General features: G+C 42.8%; 1 protein-coding gene and 1 long non-coding RNA gene across 6 annotated transcripts in view; one reads left to right on the top strand and one right to left on the bottom strand.

The window, feature by feature from the left end:
- Window positions 1-2,924: 2,924 nt before the first annotated feature.
- Window positions 2,925-27,806, bottom strand: part of TIE1 (tyrosine kinase with immunoglobulin like and EGF like domains 1) — a 38,223-nt gene continuing 13,341 nt past the window's right edge. The window contains exons 7-23 of one of the 3 annotated variants that reach the window (XM_061632642.1): window positions 25,780-25,908; window positions 25,411-25,556; window positions 20,986-21,130; window positions 20,452-20,535; window positions 19,533-19,670; window positions 17,973-18,263; window positions 17,121-17,411; window positions 16,593-16,786; window positions 16,252-16,462; window positions 15,889-15,999; window positions 7,929-8,119; window positions 7,338-7,451; window positions 7,131-7,201; window positions 6,625-6,665; window positions 5,974-6,070; window positions 5,134-5,233; window positions 2,925-4,695 (exon numbers count right to left, since the gene is read on the bottom strand). In XM_061632642.1, the coding sequence (XP_061488626.1) occupies window positions 4,624-4,695; window positions 5,134-5,233; window positions 5,974-6,070; window positions 6,625-6,665; window positions 7,131-7,201; window positions 7,338-7,451; window positions 7,929-8,119; window positions 15,889-15,999; window positions 16,252-16,462; window positions 16,593-16,786; window positions 17,121-17,411; window positions 17,973-18,263; window positions 19,533-19,670; window positions 20,452-20,535; window positions 20,986-21,130; window positions 25,411-25,556; window positions 25,780-25,908 (2,426 nt within the window). In that variant the 3' untranslated portion in view covers window positions 2,925-4,623. Of the gene's footprint in view, window positions 4,696-5,133; window positions 5,234-5,973; window positions 6,071-6,624; window positions 6,666-7,130; window positions 7,202-7,337; window positions 7,452-7,928; window positions 8,120-15,888; window positions 16,000-16,251; window positions 16,463-16,592; window positions 16,787-17,120; window positions 17,412-17,972; window positions 18,264-19,532; window positions 19,671-20,376; window positions 20,536-20,985; window positions 21,131-25,410; window positions 25,557-25,779; window positions 25,909-27,806 lie in introns of all 3 variants that reach the window. The other 2 variants (XM_061632641.1, XM_061632643.1) reach the window with 2 other exon arrangements.
- LOC133387581 (uncharacterized) lies at window positions 15,523-27,701 on the top strand. Of its 3 annotated transcripts, none has more exons than XR_009763516.1 (4): window positions 15,523-15,824; window positions 15,903-16,056; window positions 19,504-19,617; window positions 27,064-27,701. It is a non-coding gene; the product is annotated as an uncharacterized LOC133387581 (long non-coding RNA). The 3 variants fall into 3 exon arrangements; XR_009763517.1 differs by lacking the exon at window positions 27,064-27,701 and adding an exon at window positions 21,869-22,996; XR_009763515.1 differs by lacking the exon at window positions 19,504-19,617.

Below are 27,806 nucleotides of genomic sequence, written 5' to 3'. Positions count from 1 at the left end.
TGATTCATAAATAAAATAATTATCATAATCATAATAGTAATTTCAAAAGCTGCATGAAAACACTCCACAATTTAAAAGAGATTCTTAAATCAATACCACAAAGGGCTAACTATATGTTCAGAGCCTTGGGCACCAGCCTGCCCTGGACCCCTGGTGCCATAGCCCAACACACACCCCTGATATAGGCAGCACAGGGCTAATAAGCCTGCCTGTGTGTCCCACCTACCTCTTGTGTTGTGTGAATGATGCACATGCCTGCCATCATCCAAGATGGAGGCAGGAGTGTCAGCCCCTTAGGGAAGCCACCCCTGCCATCATGGGCGATGGCACAGTGCACAAGGCATTCACACTGATGGGAGAGGTAGGTGGGGTGTGCATGTGGGCTTATTGAAACCCGTGCTGTCTATATTGGGGAGGTACTGTTAGAATAAACAAACTTGCATGTTCCCTTGTAAAAAGGGAGATGTTCCCTTTAAGGGATATTTGGGAAATATCCCATGTACCTGTTTAGAGTGATGCAACTTCCTAAAGGGTGGGGTTACCTGGCTTCCTCTTTCTCTGTCCTTTCTGGGGGGATATTTTGCACATTCCTGCATATCCACCATTACTGAGCTTTTTACCTCTGGGAGAGGCAGCATAGAAGATGCTCTCTCCTGAGAGCATCATTACAAAAGACTAATGGACTCCTAATCTTTCCATCTAAGCTAGAGCCTATGTTTCCTGAACATATGAAAGGTCGTGAGTAAACATTCTTTATCTTTTTACCTAAGAAGATTGTGTCTGCTGTTATTTGTGTCTGAGGGAAAAGGTGGGCTGATTGATTCTCACTCTGCTGCTTGCATTTATATCTCTGCTAAGAAATAGGACCACGAAACTGTTCCTATTTCATTTTTAAAATACCAGACATGTACCTGGGAGCTCCTTCTCCATGATCCACGGGTCATGGAACAGGAGCACCACACTCCCACCCTAAGGAGGGGTCCTTCAAGGGCCCTTCTGGGCCACAAGAGCCCTCAGCCAGGGCCCAACCTGGCCACCCTCTGGCGCCAACCCTGTATGTGTTATGTGAAAACACAGGTTATAGAGCCCTAATATTAATTTTTTAAAAAACCCAGTTGGGGGCATTTTTAATAGGAAGAAGGTCCTAGCTCTCTCAGCTGCCATTTCTCTGCTTTAGCTACCCTCCCTGGAGCTTTTCTTGACACAGGGTTCAAAAGATGTGGCCACAGGCAGTCAAGTGCACGTTTGTAGCAGCTTACCCCACCCCCTACCCCAGGATACTGCTCGGAAAAGGTAGTGCAGTCTGTTCCATAACCCAGTTGAAACACTATTTATTTAGTTGTCTATCAACAGTTTTTAACTATGGAAAAATGGATTTATTATTAAAGATAATCTCAGTTTATCATGCATTATTCTGCATGATTTTTGGTCATTGCCAACAAGGAATATCAAATCTGCTACCTCAAGTCAAGTCTCATTGGTGCTGGATGCCCAAGAGCAGAAAGCTCTAATCTGTAGATAGCGCTGGCAGAATACTGAGTACTAATCCTATGGAGACGAATGTGCTACATATGGCCAGAAACGGCCTAGTCAGGAACTCACAATCTTTCTTCTTTGAAATGGGAAAGAAATATACCAGCATGCACGGAAATGAAGCTAAAGTGCCTCACAAAGAAAGAGCAATTATCTCAGAAAATGAAGTGAAATGGTGGCATGGTTTAATCACTCTAAATGCCAACCGCAAATTGACAGTAACCTCATGGCCTACTCTCAGGAAACGGAAACCACCAGAGTGGTAACGTTTTTCCCGAAGGAGAAAGGTTCAGGGATTCATACCCCTGCTAGTTACATTGGCAACACTTGCATACACGCAGAACCCTCTGGCAGATAATGGCTGCATTTCTGGGAACTTGTGCAGCCCTGGCAAATTGTTTGGGCTAAACACAAGTTAAGAATAGTTATATAGTGCTTTTTATGCCAATGAGATGTTTTCCAATTTAGATGGACTCCATTTTCTACCTCCCCTTCCCATTCTTACCAAATCATTCAGCAGCAATGTCTGGCACCGAGCCAGCATTCCCTTTAGGGCAAAGGTCTATGCTGAAATTCTTTACTAAAGAATATGCAAACAGTACTACTGGTGAGTTGACAGCTAATATTTGGAGGAGGGGCCACTTGCCTCCTAGTGCAGAGTGGGAGAAGCTGCCCTTTATGAGGGCTGTTGGGAGTTACTGTACTTAAGAGGTGTTAGGCCTCAGTTGTGTTACATACAAAAATAAAGTGCTTAGATCCTTTTATAAGAGGATGGAAGCTAGGGAACAACTCCTGAGCTCTGTTAAAAACACAGGGAAGGTTGTCATGCCCCATTTCACAACCTCAGCTTTTTACACATCACTTGTTAGATATAAATCTAATGCAAAGGTAGCATAGAATTGCTAGATGTCTATACAGTCATGCACTGCCCATTTTGCACCCATCTGTAACGCATGCTCCATGGGGCAAATTCACCTCACAGCAAAATTGCCTTTGCATCGCTCTCCTCAATGACGTTCCCACTTCCATTCTAAGAGGTTTCCAAAGCACCTCTTTGAAGTCCATCTCATTTCTGCCCACATATTTCCTTTGTTACATCAGCCATTCCAACTTGGGGGCACTTCCAGACTGTCACTATTTTGCAAGAAGGGATGGGGGAGAAATTTAAAGCTGAATTTACCAAATTCACACTTTCTGAAACAGTATAATTGAAACAGCCATCCTTCAAAAGTCACACTTTTGTGATGCAGTTCTCCACCCAAGCAATGTTTACAAAAATGAATATATTAGGGGAAAGTGTGCACAAAATGAATATATTGATGAAACATACAAAAATACATTATATTAGGATAAATTGCCAAAAATATGTACATTAGTCAAAACTGCACAAAAATGTATTTATTAGGAGAAATTCACACTAAAATGCTGAAGAATTTCATGAGGATTTTTTTAAAAAAATCTCAAGTTGCTGCAGAAATGTGGAGAACCAACTTTAAGATTAGAAAAATGAGAAACCGAGAGAACCGAAGTTGACAGATCATTCCATCCCTATTTGAGAGTGAGATTCAAGTGAAAACTGACAAGAAACCTGCTTCTAAAAAAAGAAAACCACGTGATTTCTCAGTACGGAAAGTAGCACGAAAATTCACTAGAAAGTGTGGAAGAACAATTCTGACCTGATGTTGTATAACTTCTCTGCAAACATATCAGAATGAATGTTCAATACACCATGTGACCTCCCTGCAAGCTTTGTACAAGCAAATCAGGATGAATGCTCATTGTAGGTTGTCTGGAAACAAACTTATTCAGTGCCATCTTAGAATGACCAGAGGCTGCTGTTCACAGACAACCACTGATCTGACATCACATGGGCTGTACCAGACTAGTAGTGGACACAGTTGTATCTGCTTCCAAGGACAAACCCTTCCAAGGACAAACTATTCTGTCTAGTGAAAAAAACTCCTGATAATATTTATGCAAAAGCTTCTGTTTGGTAAAGATTAGACCAAAGGTGTATCAAGTCCTGTACAATGCTTCTTTTGTGTAAATGCACTCTCTTATTTTTAAAAACAGGCTGAATTGGAATCAGCATGCACACCGGCCTGCTGGGAAAGCAGCAGGAGTAAGCTGCCAAAAGGGGAGAAAAGTCCTCAGCCAGGGGTTCAAAGGTGTTACAAATCAGAACATTAAGGGGAATCACTTAACAAGTTTGTGCAGTAAGCAACTGTTGTGAAAAAGAACCTGGGAAAAGAGGCTATTTGGGAAAAGATACGAGATGGACTGTAAAAGGCACAGGCCAATCATGCTAACAGTAGCAGCAGATCACATGAAAACTTACTACCCGCTTCCTAGTGGCTGGCTCTGTAAATTACTACTCTCCACATTCTTGCCTTCTCCTGCAGAAAGGAAGCCTGCAGTATGAAGGAGTATGTGGCTCTTACTCCCTAGCTTTCAAAGGCTACCTTGCAGGCGGCAGATCACCTCTGGCTAAGATCTGCCCTGAGCCTTCTGGTGAGGCAGAAGATGAGGGATGCAGTGTATGAATGAATATGGATGATGAGGGTTCTCCTGTTCTCTTGATTTCATATTGCATTTCCTTGTTCTTCTTTCCGTGCTGAATCCCAAGCCCATCAGGCACTTCACAGAGTTCTCTGCTTCAAGTCTAACATGCAGCCCATTTGTTTCTTCCATTCATTCTCATGGCCATGCTGTTCATCTTGGGGGCAGGCTGCAAATTACACAGTCAGCACGTGGAGATGGCAGTATGTGATATAAAGGGCTACTGAGACAGGAGTACTTGACATAGATACTCCCCTAGCAAGATTTATAGCTGTGTGTCTCTGTATATCTCCTTTTTAGCATGGCAGAGTCTTGGATTAATCACAATATCTGCTGTCCATGCCGTCCTGGTCAGGGAAGGAGAAGCTGCATGAGGGCTGGGTTGATGCAGGATTCTCTGGACTATGCTGTGCTCAGCACAGCCTATGTAAGAACATGGTGGCATGACGATGAGGCATATGTACAGGGGACTCCTATTCCACATGTGTCCTGTTTGTGTCCACAGGTGGATGGGGTCAGTGCCCAGGTCTCTCATGCTTCCTCAGCTGTGGCATCAATTCCAGCATAGGTAAAATTCTCAAACAAAGCCATGTTCACGTAGGCCTGTCAAGGGAGAAACAGAGTTAAATTGCGGGCCTACTAAATAGGTGGCTCCTCCCCCCCCCTTTTTGTGGGTACATTTTCCTCCAAATTCTGACAAATTCCCCAAAGACTTGGTAATAGCACACGTTTTGACCTCACACTATGCTCATGCTCAGAGAAAGTCCCATTCCAATGTCTTGGGACAATTGCCTGACAGAGTCTAGCTCCTTGTAATCTCAAAGGACCACCTGCACTCTGCCTTGATGAGTGAAGTTGAGATCCTACATCGATGGGTAATTCTTAGCTGAAGGGCATGATGAGGTGCCTGGGATACCCCAGGGTGACACTGGGTTCTGTCATCTGGCTGTAAACTCTCCTCACCCACACCTAGAACACACAGGTTAAAAGTGCAGGAGCTTTGTATTCAGAGTACTGCGGGATATCTCTAGATAGTGATACCTTTCGGGCTTCCAGCATGCGGATGAGTTGCACTGAGATCTGAGCAAAGGGTGGACGTTCATATGGCCGGTCCCGCCAGCACTGCCGCATTAGCTCATAGCTGCAGGAGAAGGTGAGGAGTCAGAACAAAGCAAACACACGAGGCAAGGGGAAGTGCCAAGGACACTGGAACCTTGGTCTACTGTACATCTCTCTTCAGCTCTTCCAACACTGTGAGAAGTGGGGGAATGTACAGGCTGGGCTTAGTCTGCCAGTGACCATCAGTGACAGACAACTGGATAACTTTCACTGGAGCTTGGGGTCAGATGGTCCTGGTAGCAGAGTAGTCTCTAGGCCCACCTCCCATTAAGACCTGCAGCGTGGAGTGTAGGGTTCCCGCTAACCAGCCATCCCCCATTCTATTCTTTATCCTCCAACTCATGTTTGCTTCCCCCCCCGAGGGTACTGAACAGCTAAGAAAGACACAGGGCCGGTAAGGAGTAATGGCCAGCAGCTGAAATGCAATGGGTTGTAGCCAGCAATGTAGTGGCAAATTCAGAAGTGCGGGGTCCCTTCATGATAGTCACGGCACAGCTCCTCACAGCCACACCCCCATTGTCATTTCCCCTAATCTCCCTTGCTGTTAGGAGCCAATCAGCATGAAGGGGGAGGCTGTGTGTTAGCTACTGAGAAGAGTCTTCTCAATGGATGGCTCACCTCCTTTCACTCTGATCGTCTCTAATCAGCACAAAAGGACAAGGACTCTTCTTAGTGGCTAACATGCTCCCTTTTCATGTTAGTTGGCTCATACATGGGGAACTGGCTGGGACTCTGCTCCCAAAGGAGTTTCTTTCCACTTACACTTCATCATCACAGTTGAGGGGCTTCTCCATGCGGTATCCTTGGGGCAGTTTTTCATAGAGTTCAGCACATGTCATGCCACAGTAGGGTGTCCCTCCTAGGAAGTTGGAAATCACATCAGACAAGACACCACATTCACCAGCATATTGATACAATGCACACTGCCTTAACACAACCTTCTGGATGCTGCTGGGACAAAGCCAAACATTGCAATGCCCTTCCTAAATCACCCATCTTTGACACTGCAATATGTATGCTCTGTCCCCACACATAGCGCAAAATGTAGCTAGACCGGCAAAGGTAGCAAGACCGTGGTGAGGTGAATAGGTTGTGTAGGTCAGTAAGAGTTTCTTTCTCCCATGGTGCTCTTATGGTTAGCCAGCTCATTTGGGGAAATATCTTGTAATCCTAGACATGCCCACACTTTGTGTTTCTCCACAAATGAATGTTTTTATCCTGGCTGTCCTGTTAGGGGGATAAGCTCAAGGTTATTTCCATGTCCCGGGGCCAAAGTAAGGGTAAGACACTCTGATGTCACAGAGACAGAGGAGGTGGGACAAACAAAGTGAACAAGTTGTACTGAAGAGTGTGGGGCCTAGGTTGGATGCAGATAATGAAGGACGGTGAGAACAACAGAGGGCAGGAACTTACCCAGGCTAACTATTTCCCATAAGAGAACTCCAAAAGACCACCTGCAAGAGAAAGATAAGTTAGGGTGTGGACTGAGGTTCTTCAGCATTTTCCACTCTGCTATAGAACTTGCTGGTTTCTATGATCACTTTAGTTCTGGCCTGTTACTATTGTAATAGAGAATGAAAGAAAATATTGAAGTCAGCAGCTTCTGTTTATTAATTCTAGGTTATTGCACACTTCCTTCAATATTTCAAAAAACACCAAGTAGGGTTTGGGTTTTTTTGTAATAATCAAATATATTTTAATTTAATAGACTGGTAAAAGGCAAATGATCAATTACTTGTGCATTCTTTTCCTTATAACTTTCCTCTTTCTTGTGTTTTCTTCTTCTGCTAGCCAGGAAAGGGGAAGAAGGGACGAAGTGGAGGACAGAAGCGCCAGCCGCTATCTGACCACTAGAAGCCCTGCACACTTCACTTTAAGTTTATGGTTGACCATCCCCCCCCCATACATAGATCACTCACACATCGCTCTTGGTTGTGTATACGCTGTAATTCAAGGATTCAATAGCCATCCAGCGAACTGGCAAACGACCCTGAGAAAACAGGCATCATTGGGGTCAACGGTGAGGAGGATGGTGAAGAAAAAGAGATGGAGCTGTGCTCTGCACAGAACAGAAAAGAAGCATAAGAAAGGAGTCCATTGCTATAACTGTCTCTACTCAGACTCACCATAGTCTTCTTTACATAGACTTCCTCCCCCCGGGACAAGCCAAAGTCGGCAATTTTGGAAGTCAGATTTTCTCCCACCAGGATGTTCCTGGCAGCCAGGTCTCTGTGGATAAACTGGGGGGTGAGGAGGAAACAGTAGTGAGTAATACAGGCCTCAGACATTCACCCTAGTCCATGGTTGATAGTGATTTTGCAACTGTGCACAGATTGCATTCTCTCGGTGCCACTTGAACCAGCAGCACCTCATGAGCTACTTTGTAAAACCAACAACATCTGCAATCCAGAATTCCCCCACCCCCAATATTCCACATCCTGCATTGCTTCAGTGTCCTCTAGTCCTAAACCAGAGTTGTACAGTTATCTCAGTTCTACCCATACCCATCATTCCAACACACTTCTACTATTTCCACCTTGGAACAGTAACCAGTCCCTCAGATGATGGACTTGCCATTTTGTGTATGTGAAACACATTACAGATGGAAACCACCATTCTGCTTTCTCTCCTGTCCCAACTTTCCTTGTTGATTCCCTCTTAAAACCCGGTGCATGGTCCCAGCCAGTGGGCCCACTTGATTGGATGGACACACAGACCTGTTTCTCACTCAAATACTGCATGCCTTTGGCCACATCAGATGCAAACTGCAACAGCTGTTGGGATGTGAGGGTTGAGGCTGTTCCATGCTCCCTGGCAAAAGCAGGATCTGTCTCCAGGACTCGGCTCTTGCGCAGAAAATCTAGCAAGTTTCCATAGGGTGCATATTCAATGGCGATGTACAAGTAACCTGGTAGATTAGGAGAGAGACTGTCAGGCCAGGCCCAACCAGATACTTCAGGGAACTGCCTGTGTTAGAAGCAGGTCGGTGGTGAAAGGCAGCAGGATCATCAAAATGAACAGATATGAAACTTTGATAAGGGAGATCCACCAGGTGGCGACCATCGGAGCAACAGGGTAAGCTGTGAGCGCTGCTAACCCTGCAGCCTTTTCTTTGAAAAAAGCCTTGACACAAATTACAAAACTCCTCTTAAAAATATCTGACGGAACCAGGAATACCTCCTGCAGAGTTAGATCAACAGTAGTACTTCTCATCTTGACAAAACAACCTCTCACTGGACACATCGTGAACCAAAGCAACCCGAAAACATTAAAATGGCAGCGAAAACATCAACATCATCAAAAAGTGAGTTAATGCAGCCCTTAATCCCTGATTCAGAGCAAGACCCAGCTACAAGCCTCCTCTCTACGCAAATTGCCTCCTTACAAAGTTCACTGTTTCAAAAATGGGATGATAGCTTTAAGATCTTAGATGAAAAAATCTCATCCCTGACAACCAAAATGGCCGACGTTGCTAAAACTGCAGATGAGGCCTTAGATTTAGGCACTCAACACACAGAGGTGATCAAACACATTATTCGCCATCAAAAAGAAATATTAACCCGCGTCGATGACCAGGAAAATCGAAGTCGTCGCCGGAATTTAAGAGTGCGTGGGATTAAGGAATGGACTGATAATAAAAATATTATTCAGGTTTTAATATCTTGGTGGTCAGCAACCATGCCAGAAGCAGGCATTATTGCATCAGACATAGAACGCGCACACAGAAGTCTGGGTCCTCGCCCAAAAAATAATGCCCCTCCTAGAGACATTATAATTGCATTTTATAATTTTGCAAAAAAAGAACTGCTTAAAATTGCACGTACAAAAAATCAAATCGAATTCGAAGGCAGCCCCGTCTTATTTCTATAGGACCTGAGCACTGCAACACTGCAAGAACGTAAAGCATTTCGCCCTGCTACAGAACTACTAAGAAAAGAAGGCATCAAATATCGGTGGGGCTTCCCATTTGCGCTAATAACAGAAATGGATGGCATTCAACATAAAGCATCAACTAAAAAAGACATGCTAAATTTACTGGCACTATTCAACATCAACTCTCCGTGGGACGAAGAAGAAACAGAATCAGATGAGCTGTTCAACATGTTACTTGACTGTGACAACTGGAAATCCTTCCCTCATACCATGAGACGCAGAAGACGTCCAAGAGTGGACACAGTCAGCAACTCAATGACTACTCACAGAGCACTAAGATCCACATCTACAAGAAAGAAATGAACATTCACAGATGGATCACTGTAAGAATCGACATACAAACAGATTTCTCAAGGACTGAATCACAAATTTCTAACATGCACAAAGGCTAAGTTGGTGCAATTTATCACAGGCCAGGGTTGGCAGAAACATAATGAGCTATTTAGTTAAAAGTTTTATCTATTTGCTACTATTCAAATTTATACTATCTTATTATTCTCTGAGGTAATAAACCTCAGAAATTCGACCGACTAATACAGGGCTGTCAATGACAACACCTGTAAGCAGAGTAAGCTTACTCTGTCTTTTATTAGTCAGGTACGGGGGTTACATGTTGGGGGGGAAGTTATGTTTTATTTGGGGTTCTCAGAGCTACACATTCAATATATGTTATAATATATGGTTAAATACAGAAATGTTAAGATGGAAATGGTACAAAGATAAAGGATATTGGTATATTCAGGTGATCAAAACAATCAATGTACTTATCTCTAATGGCTGAACTTAAAATACTAACTTTAAATGTAAGGGGCATGGGAGACGTAATCAAAAGAGGGAGAGTTTCAGACTACATCAAAAGTCAACAACCCTCAATTATATTTCTTCAAGAAATATATAAACCAAAACCTAACTATCATCTTCTTCCACATAAATATTTTGGTAAGCAATTCTTAGCTACGGGAGGAAATCACTCAAGAGGTGTAGGAATTATTTTTGCTAAAATATTAGATTTTCAGGTTCAAAAACAACAAACAGACCCAGAGGGCAGATATATACTCCTTTCAGGATCACTACAAAATCGTAATTACACCCTAGCTTCAATTTACTCTCCTAATACTAATCAGCTAAATTTTCTATCTAAAACACTCAAAAAACTTCAGAAATTCGCCTCAGGTGAAGTTCTTATAGGCGGGGATTTAAACATATGCAGTGACCCTATACTAGACAAAAGCATACGACTACCAAAATCGCTTGCAAAAACATCATCTCCCATACAGTCTCTACTACAAAAACACGGGTTAATAGATGCATGGCGCCACATGAATACTAATATCAAAGATTACACATATCAATCACCCAGATTTAAAACTTTCTCGAGACTAGATTACATCCTAGTATCTTCCACACTCCTCACTAATATCACCAAAGCAGAAATATACCCCAGATTGGTATCAGATCATGCTGCAGTAGGAGTAAATTTAAACACACTAAAATACACTCCATACAACTCAATATGGAGATTTGATTCTTCCCTTACTACTGATCGATCAGTCACTAACATACTACAAGAAAAATTAAAAGAATATTTTGAATTCAACACTACCCCTGACATTACAATGAACATTTTATGGGATGCAATGAAAGCAACAATGAGAGGTCACTGTATAAATGAAATGGCCAAAAAGAAACGTCACACCGACCCAGTTGAAACCCAATTATTAAAAGAAGTGGACAAATTAGAATCTCAGCATAAACAAAATAATTCAGACACCACATTAGGAGAACTACAACAGAAAAAAAAAGAATTAGAAGCTATAGATTCTATGAAAATAGCCAAATCTCTCTGGTATACTAAACAAAAATACTATGAATGGGGAAATAAACATTCCAGATTACTAGCTCATGCTCTAAAATCACACTATACAGCTACTACAATTACAACAATTTCACATCAAGAGAACATAACCTCTGATATTAAAGAAATTAATAAATGCTTCATGGATTTTTATAAGAAACTATATAATACCACACCTATTAAAACAGAGGAACTCCAAAATTTTCTCCTTGACTTTTCCCCACCCACTCCTTCAGATGCTCAAAAAACACTTCTAAACCAAGATATAACAACAGAAGAGGTTTCTACGGCAATCATAAACCTCAAACACAATAAGGCACCTGGACCAGATGGCTTTAATAGCACATTTTATAAAATTTTCAAAGATATATTAACTCCACACCTCACACAATTATTTAATTATATTTGGTCAGGTGGAATTATCCCAGACACCTGGAAAACATCCCATATAATAGTTATACCCAAACCAAATAAAGATAAAAGTGGAATCCTACCGCCCAATAAATCTTCTTAACCAAGATCAAAAATTATTTACTTCTATATTAGCAAATAGAATCAATTCAATGATAACTGATCTTGTTCATGTAGATCAAACAGGATTCATTAAAGGAAGACATATATCTGATCCCATCAGAAGACTGCTTAACATCATATATCACGCCAAAACAAAAAACCATTAGGTATCTTATCCTTAGATATATACAAGACCTTTGATTGTTTAAACTGGAACTACCTAATTAAAGTACTAGATAAATATAAATTAGGAAATAGGATACTAAACATGATTAATCGATTATATGACATCACCACTGCAGTAATTCGCACTAATAATCTGGATTCTGAGCCCATAATAATACAAAGAGGCACGAAACAAGGATGTCCTCTCTCTCCATTACTATTTGCTCTGGCTCTAGAACCTCTAGCCATGAAATTACGCTCACATGCTCAAATACAGGGATATAAAATTAATACGACTGACGAAGAACATCTATTAAATTTATATGCAGATGACATGACATTAATGTTAGGAAACCCATCACAATCAGCCTCAGCACTTAAACTGATGCTTGAAAATTTTACAGAAATATCTGGTCTTAAAATAAATTTCAACAAATCCTCTATAATGTTTTTTCATGTTGGCCCTCAAGACCAATTGACCACCCGCAAAATACTGGGAATTAATATATGTAACTCTGCTTTTAGATACCTGGGAGTTTTAATTCCCAAAAATCCATCAAAACTGTTTTATATTAATTATTACCCTTTAATACGAAAAATGAAACTAGATCTCAATAAATGGAAAAAACTCAATATAACCATATTAGGCCGAATAGCGACCGTTCGCATGAAAATAATCCCCAGATTTCTTTATTTACTTCAAGTACTCCCTCTTCTTATTACACATACCACTATTCGCAAATGGCAAACCATGATAAATAACTTCATCTTTCAAAATAAAAGACCAAGACTAGCAATGACATCCTTTTACACACACACAAGTTCTGGAGGTTGGGGTCTTCCGAATTTACATTTATATTACATAGCATTTCAACTTCGCCAACTTAGCTTCATCATAATGAAATCAAAAAAATCTTGGATTAGATTAGAAGAAAATATGTTATCGAAAGGCAAGATTTGGAATCTACCCTTCTTATCAATCACCCACACATGGATTAAAACTATTAATAATCCATATACAAAATCCACATTCTCCATCTGGAAACAATGGCAATTAAAATTATCTTCAATATACTCCCCTTTAACTCCCTTACCTGCTTACCCGAAAGCAGGAGATGACTTCTTGAAAAAATATATAGAAATAGGAGAGGAGAAAAATTATTTTAGATTGAGAGATTTTTTTCCACAAGGTAACCCAATCACTATTCAACAACTAAAAATTGATATTCCATCTTGGAACTTAGATTCGTTACATACATACCAATTACAAACTATTCTAAAGGACCCTCAAATTAAAACATACGCTACTAAAAATATCACACAATTTGAAAAAATATTGCTAGAGAGTGGTCGCTCTGGTAAAGGAATAGTCTCTAACCTATATAAAATATTACTAGAAATTGATATGGGAAAACTGACAGGTCTGAAAAACCAATGGGAAAAAGATCTGGGATATCAGCTAGAAACATCTGAATGGTCTTCAATCTTTCATTCTAAACACAGCAAAACAATTTCTGCAACACATAAAGAAACTATGCTGAAAACAATTCACAGATGGTATTATACACCAGTACAACTCTCTCATATATCTTCATCAACATCTCCCTTATGTTGGAGAGGATGCAATCAGAAAGGAACATACTTCCACCTATGGTGGAGTTGCCCACAGATCAAAATATTTTGGACTTCAGTACATACCGAACTTAACAACATTACAAAAGAAAAAATACACTTAACACCGGAACTATTTTTATTATCTTTATTCAAAGATGAAAACAAAACATTAAAATCAAAACATCTGCTATGTAAACTACTCATAGCAGCGAGACTAACAATATTACAATACTGGAAAAATCAAGATGGACTTAACTTGCAGATTTGGTTCAACAAAATATGGACGATAGCTATATTGGACAAAATCACGCTGCATCTTCGATTTCTAAGAGGTGCTGCAAAACCGGAATTGTTCACGTCAGTATGGTGGAACTACATGGAATACACCTCACAACGAGACCTACATACCCAGCTTTCTTCATCTGCAAAAACTATCTGGTTTTCCTAAACGAATAATAATACTCCTACAATTTTAAACCATCTCATGTTAATATTGTATTTAATTTTCATTCACTACAATAATCACCTGTATACCAATACTTACCAATATACTTTCCATAACATAGCACATAAACCGAATCAAAACAGGAATTGGCTCTAAAGTGGGGGGGGGAGGGTATTAAAGTTAAATTGATGTCTTTTTGTATCATTATATTATTCATGTTAAATTACTATGAAATCAATAAAAACAATTAAAAAAAAAACTTTGATAAGGGATAAGATCCTCCTGTCCATGAATTAGGGATGTGCAAATCTGTCCATTTTGGTTTCTCTCCGTTTTTCATTTTTCTTGTCTTCAGTTCTCCACATTTTCACAAAAGTTTGCGATTTTTAAAAAAATGTTCTCATAGAAATTAATCAGCATTTTAGTGAAAATTTATCCAAAAATATACATTTTTGTATGCATTTTCCCCTAATGTATACATTTTCGCAAAGCAATTTTTCCTAATATAATTCATTTTTGTATGTTATTTTCACTAATATATGCATTTATCTGCTCACTTTACCCTAGTGTATGCATTTTTGTATATAATACTTGGCTGGAGAACTACATTACAAAATTTGGTGAAGTGTTAATTTCAAAGGATGGCTATTTTTTGGTTCACGTATTGTTGTGGAAGTGTGAATTACGTAAGTTTGCCTTCAAATGTGAACTGAATTGAATTTCTCCCCCACCCCTAGTATGAACCGATACGGAGAGTGTTCAGTTGTTGTTGTTATGTGCCTTCAAGTCGATTACGACTTATGGCGACCCTATGAATCAGTGACCTCCAAGAGCATCTGTCATGAACCACCCTGTTCAGATCTTGTAAATTCAGGTCTGTGGCTTCCTTTATGGAATCAATCCATCTCTTGTTTGGCCTTCCTCTTTTTCTGCTCCCTGCTGTTTTTCCAAGCATTATTGTCTTTTGTAATGAATCATGTCTTCTCATTAGGTGTCCAAAATATGACAACCTCAGTTTCATCATTTTAGCTTCTAGTGACAGTTTAATTTGTTCCAACTCCCAATTATTGGCCTTTTTTGCAGTCCATGGTATGCACAAAGCTCTCCTCCAACACCACATTTCAAATGAATTGATTTTTCTCTTATCTGCTTTTTTCACTGTCCAACTTTCACACCCATACATAGAGATCAGGAATACCATGGTCTGAATGATCCTGACTTTGGTGTTCAGTGATACATCTTTGCATTTGAGGACTTTTTCTAATTCTCTCTTAGCTGCCCTCCCCAGTCCTAGTGTCCTGCCCAGAGTGCGAGACATGAGATGGAGACGAGACTGGAAGTAATTCTTGTTTTATTAAAGTAATGGTTAAATCAAAAGCAGTGTGCTTCATAGACCTAACTATGCTGACTCACTAATGACCCTAACTAGGCTAACTAGACATTCTGTGCAGCGTATGGAGTAAGTTGACTCAGCACCCAAATCAGGGGGGCGCTGCCTTAAATAGTGAAGGTCTTAGCCTGCAATCTCTGACTCCTGCGAAGTATCACATTCTGACCGTCCCGCTTCTTGCATCATCTCGCGTGGGGTGAAAGAGGGCGAGCCTCCATCTGCTCATCTGACAGCAAAGGCTTGCTAGGTGCCGGCTCAATCTCAGGGGGCAGGTTGGCAGGGAAACATTTGAAGTGCCAGGCAGGGAATCCTGGGGGGGTGGAGTTGGCACATGTGCCAGATCGCTTGCCAACGGCTCTGTTGGAGCGCTTGTAGTCAGAGCGGGAGCTGCATCGACGGGAGGGCTGTCCATGGGAACTTGCGGGCTGTCGGCATCTTCCCCTCCCTCAATGTCCTCAAAAACCTCTCCCTCCTCCTCTGATACCTCTCCCTGATCCACCTGGGGGAGCTGGGGCTCAACACCTAGCCTTCTTCTGATTTCTTGACTATTGTCTCCATTTTGGTTAATGACTGTGCCAAGGATTATACAAAAAGTGGAGCATGTAGTGCTACTTCAGCCACTAGGTGGTGCTAGCACTATGGCAGCTCTGGAGCACAAGCAAGACGTCTGGGGAAAAGGAAGATGGAGGAGCAAGCAGGTGAAGTATTTAGCACTGGAGGGGGAGAGCGAGTGGGGAATGTACTACTGGGAAGGTGTCTTACCCTTGTTCTCACAGGCTCCCAGCAAGTTGATGATATTGGGATGGTGGCCCAGCTTGCAAAGAACTTCCAGCTCTCCGGCAAAGTCTCGGTGATCATTCTCAGAGGCAAATTCTGAAACACAGATGGTAATATGAAGCCTGCAGCACTCGGCTAGGAAGAGCGATCGAGGTGAGAGCCCAGCAGGGACCTTCCTCTGTATAGCGAAGGGGGAAATGTGCTCTCTTTCCACGTGTTATATGGTGGCAAGCACATGCTGAGCAACCATTTACACCCTAAGCAGGACCAGAGAGATAGAGGTGATAGTCTGCCTGTGTCAGGCTGCGGCATGGGAGTCTGTCTGGTCTATCACCTTTGTGATCTCACCTTTCAGCATCTTGATGGCTGCATTCATTCTCAAGCCATCTTTCTTGATCATGGCCCGAATGACTTGTCCAAAGTTCCCTTCCCCAATCATGTCCTCAAACTTGATGTCATCCCACTCCAGGATAGGGTAGCTGAGTGGCTCAGGCTGGGGTTTGGGCCGGCGAGTCAGGGTCAGTGTGCCCGAGTTGAACTGCAGAATGGTCTCTTCCCCCTGTGAGAAGATTTGTGAAGGGGGGAGATTGGCAGCAGCACTATGAACCAAGCATGCCAGGATGCAGGGATTGTAAGCGCAGGGAGCCAAGCTCAAAGGAGAGGTAAGTCTCAGGAGTAACATCACTCACAGATCCTGACTGATAGGTGAACGTGCGACGCCGGTGAAAGAAGTTCTTCTTGATGAGGAAAAGGGCCAGGAGGGCAAACAATATGGTCACACAGGTGACAGAGACAGAACCCACAATGGCTAACAGCAACTGCTGGTCCAGGTTGGATGGAGGCAAGTTCCTGCTCTCCAAAGTGGGCACTTGGCTCACAGCTCCTATGGGAAAGAGAGAAGCAGCATGTTTAGTAGTAGTGCCTGGCTCTGTCATGGAGAAGATGGCAACTGCACAGCATAATAGAGACAGGATTGCTGCCTTTGGTGAGCTCTTTGACTGTCCTGCCTCCCAGGTGGATCAGTGCTCCAGACCAGGGCCGCTGCTATTGCTGGCCAAGGGCGAGTTGCACTTGCATCCTGGCTGGCCCGCCTTTTAGGTGCGCCTGGGATGTGCTGTAGGAATCACAGAGGCTTCTTCATGCAAGTATCCACCTCCTTTCCCACTCAGAGCCCACCCACTGGGATAGCCAACCAAACTTGCCCCTGGTCCACTCACCATCAACCACAATCTGAGCCTTCACAGGCATGCTCCAGTCGCCTGGCACATAAGAATTGGCTCGCACCCGGAACTGGTAGGATGTGCTGGTGTTGAGCCCTGCAATTATCTTTGTGGTATCCCAGCCGTTGTCTGTGTCCACCCACTGTGGCTCACTGGTACCCCCCACTTGTTGCACCTCCACAATGTATTTGTTGATGCCACCATTAGGATACTCGGGGGGCAGCCAAGTGAGCCTGATTGTGCTGTCAGCAAGGGACTCCGCTGAGAGAGACCGTGGGGATGAGGGACCTGGGGGGCAAGTGATACAACTGTTGGCTCTGCAATTGCTACCTATTCCACAACTGCTAGGAATGTAAACCATGCCTTGGTGGACAGTGCAGTCATGGACATTTCAGGCATGGGGCCTCCTGTTTGAGAGGAAGTTGGTTATCATGATGCTGGGAAATAATGAATGGCTATAGGGAAGTGTCCCTGAGACAGCCCTCAGTTTTCCAGGACAGCGCATTGGCACCATATGCTAATGCTCCCGCAGGAGCTTACAGAGGTTCAACAGCCTCTTGAAATGGAAAGAGAAATCACTGCAAAATAGGAGGACTCCTTAGAGCCTGTAACGTATAACACCATGCAATGGGAAGTTAATTAGATAGAAGACCCATCAACCACACAGGAATGGACTAATCAGGCACGCACTTCAGAGCATTAAGCCAGCTGGGACATCTCTGACATAGTACTTGTTCTGCAAGGGAATAAAACAGTGCAGAGCCCACCCACCCCAGAGTCAATGACCCCTTACCCTCCTCCCTTCCAACAGTGAGAGATTTCTCCCAGATAGCATATACCACTGCCCACCTTTGCTGTCGATCCTGACCTTGTAGAGGTCAGATGGTGGTCCCAGGCTGGTGCAGTGATAGACCAGCACTTCCAGGCTATAGTCCTGGTTAAATTTAAGGTTTGGAATGTAGGCAGACTGCACAGTCATGGAAGTGATGTTCTCCTGATATATGAGTTCCTTGGCTGCATCATAGAGTTGGACAAGGAACCCAGAGCCCACGCTGTCACTACCAGGCAGATTCCAGTTTACATACAGTGTGTTGCTCCTTTCAACGGATGAGCCTTCAATCACAGGCTTGGCTATTGGCTCTATGTGAAATAGAGAAACAAGTACCCGTCGGACTGATTCTGTCACCAACATCAACTAGGAGCAATAAGTTCTGAGGCAATTTCTCTTTAGCCTGGGCCATAAGCTTAGCATAGGATTCCTTTCTTGTCAGTTTTAAATGTAAATATAACTATTATCAGTACTGTTGCTGCTTAAAAGTAAGTGACACATGTTTAAGGAGACACAATCTTTACCCAAAGTCTTACCATCAACAGTAAACAGACAAGACAGGAACGGATATGAACTATGTGAGTGGGGGTGTTTTGGAGGGTGGAAAGCCACTGGTGGTAGTCAGTTTGAGAAAAAAACCCACTTTTTCTGTTGGGTCTGGATCAGGGTGCAGATAATGAGATGTACAATTTAGGTGAGGGGGATAAGTTTTGGCAGTATGATCCTATGCAGTTGGTAAGAAAATGAGCCTGATATTCCTACATTTTGTTACAGATAAATTCCTAGTTTGTCTCTGCTGAAATCCCTGTGCTAAGGGCCTGAACACCCACTCACTCACCCCAAATTCAAGTGGCAGCAGGGAGCAGCTGAGTCCCTGAGATGGGAGGAGGCGGTGCCACTAATCTGGGGGGTACTGGCATTTTGTTCCCTAACCAGAGGAGGCAGTGGCAGCAACAGGCAGCTAGCCAGTCTCTGTAGAATCCCATATTAGCACGTGCTGATGTGCTACAGACATACGTGTAAAAGAGACCTCAAAGGCCCTAAGCCAAGACTGAGTTGTTCTTCCCAACTTGACTATCACACTGCCTAGTGTCCGAGGTGCATCATCAACATTATTATTTTTTACTATTGGAGAAGATTAGGGATTGACACATGAGCCTTTCCCCACAACTAGCAGAAACCAAATAATATTGCAGAATAAACATTTATGCAAATACGCTTAATGTGCATAATGTATAGATGGCTTGGTATCTTAGTGCTGAATTCAGGTCATCTGGGCTTAGAATGTTTATGTTTTTACATACACCACACAGGTTTCTATGGAAGCACAAGCTCTTTTCTGTAAATCTTTTCTGACTGGAAAGATGGCTGGAGAAGAGTCATATACCAACTGGATCTAAGCCATAACTAACAGTCCCATTTCCTTCTCCGTATGCTGGAAGCATCTGCTTCTAAGAATAAACTGTAGCCATCCCCAATAGCACTCACACCCATGCTTACCACAGGCCCTACTTCTCTCTCTTTGGGCATTCCTCATCTCCCCCTTTCCAGATCTGGCTTACTGACGATCACAGACTCACCTTGGCACTCTGTTACCATTACAGCGTGGGGGCCTGGGACACCTTCTCCTCCATCTCCTGGGCGTGTTAGCTGAACCTTAACAAGGTAGGCTGTGACAGGTCGCAGGTTCATCAGGGTGATATTCTGGGCATTGTCAACTGTTGATTAGATTGGGGGCCATTAGTGCAGAGTCTCATGCTGGAGGTCTTTATTCCACATGCTTTTTTACAGCAGAGCCCACTGCACAGGACTCTGTGATCAGGATCCACAGCTCTGCAACCTTTCTCTCCCTTTTTTTTAATCTACTGTAGTAGGGCAGGGACAGTCTTAGTCTCTCAAGTGCCATGCCTAACATTGGAGCCTAGGACATGTCAGCCAGGTTTCCTATGTCTGTTGTTGCATATTGCCCAAGAGAATGACTGGCTGAGCTGAAAACATTTTGTTTCCCTATTGAGTAGAATCTCCTGGGTCCAGAGGCACTGCAAGTTACTAAAATGATTCCGGGCTCAGGCAAATTTGATGCAAATTTGCATAAATATAAAGAATGCCCCTGGGCAAACTAAGATGGCAAATTGCTGGGGGTGGGAATCTCACTGGCACTGCAATTTGCAGTGGGCCCTGCAAACACTTCTTTTAACTTTTAAAGAAGAAGGAGGAAAAAAGGTCAGGAGATCTGGGGCTCAGCACAAAGGACCCAAGACTCAACCAGCTAGGCCATCTCCTAATAACGTTTCTGCCTGGGCCTCCTTGTGTAAAGTTGAAAGGAACTGAAGCCACAGGCAAAGGTTTGAGAGAGCTCTGCGATTTTAAGAGAGCATTTTATTTGGAAAAACAACTCCATCTGGGTTACAACTAACCCCTTACCTACAATGGACGACCACTGGGAAGTGCCAGTTTGGGGCTTGTACAGAACTTTGATGGAGATGATGGGTCCATCACCTGAAATATGTCCCATGGGGGAGATCACAAGCTGCCGACTCTGTTTAGTGAGAAGCCTGGGAGGGTCCAATGGCACAGGAGGCACTAGGAACGGGAACAGTGTTAACATTGGAGACCAAATCACAAATGAGATAAAGACGAAGGTAAACAAGGGAATTGCAGATTTTACCTCTATCCTTGGGAGAAAGGTGACTGGAACAGTCAGGACAGATCCAGAACAAGTATTTCTCATGTGATATTTCCCTGAACAGTGCCTGGCACAATCCTCACTACTACTAGGTATCTTTGTTTGAAAATTAGTACCACCTTTAAATAGATACTAGCCTACCTATGATACCCTCATTGCGCCTGGACAAGAACTGCAGAATGCCTAAGGAGAGGTATTAAAATAAAGCCTTGAAAACTCTGTGTGGCAATAGTTCAGTAATTTAGTCCTATACAACCAAAGATGCCTTCCCTGATTATTTTGAACTTCCTAGAAGCTAAGCATTAATAGCTCTAACCCTGAAATCTCACCACATGCACCGTCCTCACCTTTCACAGTCACCTTGAACTTGCCACTGTCCTGCCCACCTGTAGTGGAGACACGACATTCCCAGAGGCTAGTGTCAGAGAGGACCAGCGGTGGCACTTGAAATTCACAAGTAGTCAAGTCTTTTTCCATGATGGCTTTTGTAGGCTGGAGAGGAAAGAACAGCATAGTCATATCCTCTCTAAAATCTCTTGTTTATAAAATTTTTAGAATGCTTTTTGTTGTTAATATGGTTTGTTGCCCTGGGCTCCTTTGGAAGGAAGGGTGGGATATAAATTCAATAAATAAATAAAAACAGTCCAATTGGGATGCAGGGCAGAGTTGAGACTAGCACAAACATACAAATATTCCAGTAGACCACCAGGATTCTCCTAGGAGCTCCTGGACTTCAACCTGACATTTCATGAACTCATTTGGAATGATATGGAGTTTTGGCAGTAGAAACTGTTTGTATTAAGTTTCATGCTGAGTGTGTGAGGAGGGGAGGCACACTGGAAGTTGTTGCCAATGGGAAGTTGTTGCCTCTCCCCTTGATTCATCCTTTAATGTGTTCATTGAGAAAAGAAGGGATGTTGTCATCCTGTGACGAATTATGGGCCTTGCTTGTTGTTTCTTCATAGGACTCTTTGGGCCTATCTACAACCACAAACAAGTTCAATGGTAATTCTCTATCCTCTGAGAACGGACGTAAGAGTAGGGAGCAGTAGGGATGTTTGGCAGAGAATTCTCTGCATCCTTATCAAACAGCTGTTCCCAGGATTCTTGGGAGATGCCATAACAGTTCAGGCCAAATAACACAGTATGTTAATTGTAGGAATACTTGTGTACTTTCCTGTTCACTGACATGTTCCTTGAATTTGTGGCTTTTGTTTTGTCATCTTTCAGATATATTTGAAGTACATTTCATGCTCCCTACCAAGCACAGCAGCCAGATACAAAACAGAGCAGGACTCCTGCGCCTTTAATAGTGGTGTAGAAGATGTTTCAGCAGATGTAGCTCATCCATTGTGCTTGCTCCAGAAACTGCAGTTAGTGCAGAATGCTGCAGCATGATTGCTGACAGAGAGTCTGCCAGTATATTACACCTGTGTTCAAAGAGCTGCACTAGCTGCCAATTTGCTTCCAGACTGTATTCAAGATGCTTACTGTTGGTACAGAAAGACCTTAATGGTTGGGACCAATTTTCTTAAGGGATAGCCTTGCTCCATATATGCCAACTTGCTTACTTCAGTCTGCAGAACTGGCACTTCTACAAGTGTCACACAATATTTGTTCTGTGTTTGTAAGGAGTCATGCCTTTCGTTTGGCAGCACCTGTACTTTGGAACTCCCTGCCTGTTGACATTAGGCAGGAACCATCATTGTATTAGTTTAGACTATCCAGACTAGGGATGGGGCTCATTGCTTATCTGTGCTGGTTTAGCGTGCAGTCACGCCTCTTGTTACACTGGTTCAGATCAGTCTTGGCCCATCGCAAAAATATAATTAGCGATCTTGACTCCTTTGCTGAACTTCGACCTGCAAAGTTTGAAAAGGTCCTCACTGTTCTCTACTCTCCTGTCCCAAACCTGTCTGCTCAGAAGTATGCTCTATGGAAATCAATGCAGCTTATTCCTGGGAAAGTGGTATACTTGTTAAATAGTCCTACAGCTTCAAAGGCTTTAGCACACAGCCAGATAACAGTAGTAGTAGGAGAACAGACTCTTCAAACACATATTTAAACACTTCAGATCTGGTGGGAACTACAAAAATAATAGGGAGATAGCAGAGATGCAAGTCTAAGGCTAAGCTTAAGAACAGTGACTAGAATTTCAGCATGGAAAAGTTTTTTTAAAAATTGGTACTGCAGCCTGATCATGAGCACTCACTGGGGAGCCACCAGATTGTTTTGTTTGTGAGCATGTGAGTTCTATCCAAGCTTGCTCATTTGTTCGCTTTTAATTAACTTTGTCACCATGCCTAATCCAGAAACATTAATTGGTTACATGTTTTATTAGTCTTTAGATGCTTTTAACAGATTTCCAGTTTTAAATATGTTTTTATTTTATTTTAGTTGTATTTTTATTGCAAATATGTTTGCTGTCCTAGGATCCTTTGAGATGAAGGGCGGGATATACATTGAATAAATTAAGAAATAAAATGAACCGTGCAATTCCCTCTGTGCATCTGCTGAAAATCTCACTTCTTCACCGCTATTAAAGTGCAGAAGCCCTGTCCTCTTTTGCATCTGGCTATCCTGCCATGGAGTTCCTGGATGCTGTCCCATGAGTAATTTCATAATCTCCTACGGAAAAGGAAGGTGAGGTGGGTGCTGGTTTGGGCACTGCTGGGCAGACATTTGGTTTGCTTCTGCCCAGCAGTGGCCTAGGAAGCCCCCCTGCCATCAGTAAGACCCAGCTCCAGATTCTGGGGCCCACTGGCAACATGCTTTTGGTGGTCCTCCCATCCTCTTCACCCCCCCCCCATGGTCATACTGCCAAGAGAGAGCAGGGAAAGCAAGTGGGCTGAGATGGCAGATTCTACACACTCTCTGGATGGCCCAGGAGTGAGGACTGAGCTCAGCAAACTACATATTCCCTGCTCTGCCAACCAGAGAGAGAGAGAGAGAGAGAGAGAGAGGATGAGTAAGTTGAAGCTGTGGCTGCTACTTTCAGGAGCTGCTGATTATATGAACTCATGCTCTATTTCTCTAGGCACTAAGAATTGGGCTAGTGATGGTTTCATTGTCTCAGATAATTCCACGGCCTCCAGAAGGCTTTTAATTACTTGCTCTCCTTTCTCTTCAGACAGCACAAAGGAGTCACCCAGAGCGAGCTAGCAAGCAAAAGGAGGTGATAGCTCTTGTAGGAGCAGCTTTTGCCCCCCCAGCTCACTTGCCCTCTCCAGGTAGCAAGTTGCCATGCCACCCAGAGAGAGGGTGCAGGTGAGCGAGTGAGAGGATAAGATGCTTACATTACCAGCTGCCTCTGCAAACAAGGATACTTGTGCACTCTCTCTCTCTCTCTCTCTCTCTGGATGGCATGGTGATGGGGATTAAATCTTGAGGGCAGAGGCTGACGCTCCATGGGCCCAGTCCTCACCACTGTAGAGCTCAACAAGGGCAAACAAGGAGACAGTGGCAGTGGTGAATCTGTCAGTTCTGATTTATCTGTTTCTCATTTTTCTAATCTTAAGTTCAGTTCTCCCCATTTCAACACCAGCATGCATTTTTTTAAAAAGTTGTCATGAAAAGCCGCCTGCATTTTAGCACATATTTCTCCTAATATATATTTGAATGCAATTTTGCCTAATATATACATTTTGCAAAGCAATTTCCTTAATATAATGAATATTTCTGTGTTATTTTCACAAGCATATGCCTTTTTATGCACATTCTACCCTAGTATATGCATTTTATGACTTGATGGGAGAACTGATTTGCAAAATTCAGAGAAGTGCGAATTTAGAAGGATCCATGTGTTTGTTTGTGCATTGTTTCAGAAAGTGCAACATAGGTAGGTTCACGTTGAAATGCAAACTGCATCAAATTCCCCACCACCACCACCAGGTGCTCCTACAAGAAGCCCTCACTGCCATCTCTTGCTTGCATGCTCTCTATCCTACAGATTGGCTGGGATCAGTCCTCCCTGCCATGCCTCCCAGACAGAGGAGGAGAGCGGGCAGGGGCAGGAACAGTCTCTTGTTTGCTCACACATACTCTCCTGGGCAGCAAAATGGACCCAATCCATATTGTCACACTTCCCAGAGGAAGAGAATACACAAGTAATTGGAAGCAGTTGTGGAAGTTGTTCCTTGCTATTGCCACAAGTGTCACTTTTACAGTTCAGCAAGCAGCTGCTGTCCCATCGGGAACAACACAGTTGAAGGCCCATCTAGTTTGGCCTTGTGTCTGAGTGGAAGGAGAGGGAGATGGGGTGGAGGAGATGCTGTTATTGCTGTGGAGGTGAACCTAGGCACAGTGGCACCTCAGCAGCAGCTGATTCAGTAGTCAGAGTTCGGAGTGAATGTGCCAGCTTGGCCTCTGCTGGCTGCAGCCCTCAACAACACATCTGTCCAAATGCGAAGTCAAAACATGGAAGGGAATATATCATATGTGATAATATAAGGCAGAAGAAAAACTGTTGTCAGGATAATGAAACTGTTATGCTAAAGCACCCATGTCTTCACAGAATTAACATGTGTAGTTTGATCCTGATTTATCCTCCTGTATGAACACAGCTAGGGATCATGAATTCACATTAATAAACTCAGTTTAACACCCAGGCAGAATGAACATGAAGCTGTGCTCATAGACTGATCTGGATGAGAGAGGGATTGCAGAAAAAAAAGGGTGCAAGTGAGCAGGATGAGGCTTGAGAGGCAGAGGGAAGATCAAACCAGGTCCCTGGGATAGGACAGGGCCTGATTCAGGAGATTATGGTAGCTTACCAAAATCACTGTTCCATCAGCCTTGCGCAGTTCAATGCTGTCGCGCACAGGGGGTGGGTTGCCTGTTGCCATGCAAGTAACTACAGGCTGAGATCCTAAGTTAAACTCCAAATGAGAGTCCAAGTTGATTATCTGAGGGATCCGATCTTAGTGCAGGACACCATAATAAGGATAAAACATTGTTAAAATGGTAGAAAAAAACAATATGCAACATGAATTTTATCCCCTGCCTCCCTTCACCTCTGGGGAGCAGACATAGCTATCCACTAAGCAGAGCCTCTACCAATTGTGTATTCCTTGTTTGGCAGTTCTCTGGCATTGTGCCCAGCTCCTGCTATTCCCATAATGCACATCCCAAGGTGCTTTTACCTGACTTCTCACAGTGCTGTCCATGCCAACCAGATGGGCAAATACAACCACTAAACCGGTTACACGTGCCTCCATTCTGGCAGTGACACTCCAAGGCACAGTCAGCACCATATGTCCCAGGAGAGCAAGCTGGGGAAAGAGCACAGGGAATGCAGGTCAAGCTCCTCTGACCGTTTCTCAAGGATTGGGTTAAAGATGTCTGGCAGATTTCACACATGCCACTTCAAACATAGTTTAACTCCTCTCCCACTGTTGGTCTGCAGGCATGAAGGATGGAAAAGCAGTTTTAAATGTGTTTGTATCATTTGTTTAAATTGATTGGTTGCCTCTAGACTGTCACTACTTTACAGGAGGGATTCAGTTGCATGCTGGAAATGTAGGTTTGTGCTATTCAAGTGTTCTGTTGCAATAAATTCACTTTAAAAAAACAGAACAGGCTTTTTGAAATTAGGAAAATGACAGGGAAATGCACTAAAAAGTGTAGGATAGCAGTTGATTGATGGGAAGATGCATAACCTCCCTACAAACAATCAGGATGAATGCTCAGTAAAGAGCAGGCCCCATATAACCTTCATGTTGTGGAAGCAAATCAGGATGAATGCTTAATAATAGGGATGAAAACATCTATCAGTTTCTCTTCTCTCAGTTTCTAATTTTTCCAGTCCAAAATTCAGTTCTCCACATTTCCACATCAGCATGCATTTTTTTAAAAAAGTCCTTATGAAAATTCATCAGCATTTTAGTGCAAATTTCTCCTAATAAACACATTTTTATACAGCAGGGCCCCGCTCATATGACAGGTTCCTTTCCGGACCGCCACCGCGAAGCGAAATCCGCCGCAAAGCGGAACACATTAACTAACATTGACAAAAATGGTGCCCGACACCCGAAAAACACTGTAAAACTGGAACAGGCGCCATAGGAGCAGGGTCTTTCTGCAATTGACAACCACTGTATCAGTGGAACACTGCAAAGCAGAGTGCCACAAAGCGGGGCCCTACTGTATGCAGTTTTAACTAATGTACACATTTTTGCAAGCGATTTATCCTAATACAATGCATTTTTGTATGTTATTTTCACTAATATAATCATTTTTATTCACACTTTCCCCTAATTTGTGCATTTTTGTAAACATTGGTTGAAGAACTGCATTGCAAATTCAGACAAGTGCGAATATTAAAGGACTGCTGCATTTCAGTTCTCATATTGTTTTGGAAAGTGCTACTTTGATAGATTTGGCTTTAAATACAAACTGAATCAAATTTTTCCCTCATCCCTACTCAGCAAACAGCTCGTCTGGAGGAGCCCTTTCTTACTCACAAGGACCTCTTACTCACAAGGACCCTTTTTCTGTTGGTGCGTTGGAGCCAAGCAGGAGGGAAACGATTCTAAAGAAACAAAGGGAGGAAGCTACTCTCTTCTGGATGTGAGCCAGGCAGTGTCCCAACAGAGAAAGCAACCAAAGCTGGATAAAAATACTAAGAAAGATTTTGTGTCTGCACTGGGGGAAGGGTTCTTGAGCTTCTTTTACACATAAACATGTGCAGGAAGCAGTGTACTACCAATATGCTGTTGGCAGGAAGAATGAAACCACAAGTTTACATGAACACGTTTCTTACATAATTTAGTGGCATTTCCTTGATATGATTCCAATATCCATGGTTCCGGGCTACCACTGTTGGAGCCCTTCTTTCCTAGGGAATTGTTACATCTTACTTTTCACTGAAAGGTCACATGGCCCAATTCCCATTTTACCTTTTTGATTCAGTAAAGCCATGATGTTGCTTTCAAATATGTTATGTTTTATCTGAATCGTCCCTTGTGTGCTGAGAACTAGCATTTATTGTATCAAGACAAATTCTAGCATTTGAATGTGACTTAGTAAACATTAGCTTTCTCCAAACAATGTATTTTCAAGTATAATTTTCACAATGTGAAATTGACAAGGGTAAAAATATATTATTTTGGCAACTTTACCCTATCAAAAAGTAATGTGTGTATATGCCCCAATTATTGCTGCTTTGCTC

Source organism: Rhineura floridana, chromosome 6, assembly GCF_030035675.1.
Source record: "Rhineura floridana isolate rRhiFlo1 chromosome 6, rRhiFlo1.hap2, whole genome shotgun sequence".
Lineage (NCBI taxonomy): Eukaryota > Metazoa > Chordata > Lepidosauria > Squamata > Rhineuridae > Rhineura > Rhineura floridana.
The sequence above is the reverse complement of the archived record's forward strand: the minus strand, read 5'-3'. Positions and strand labels throughout refer to the sequence as shown.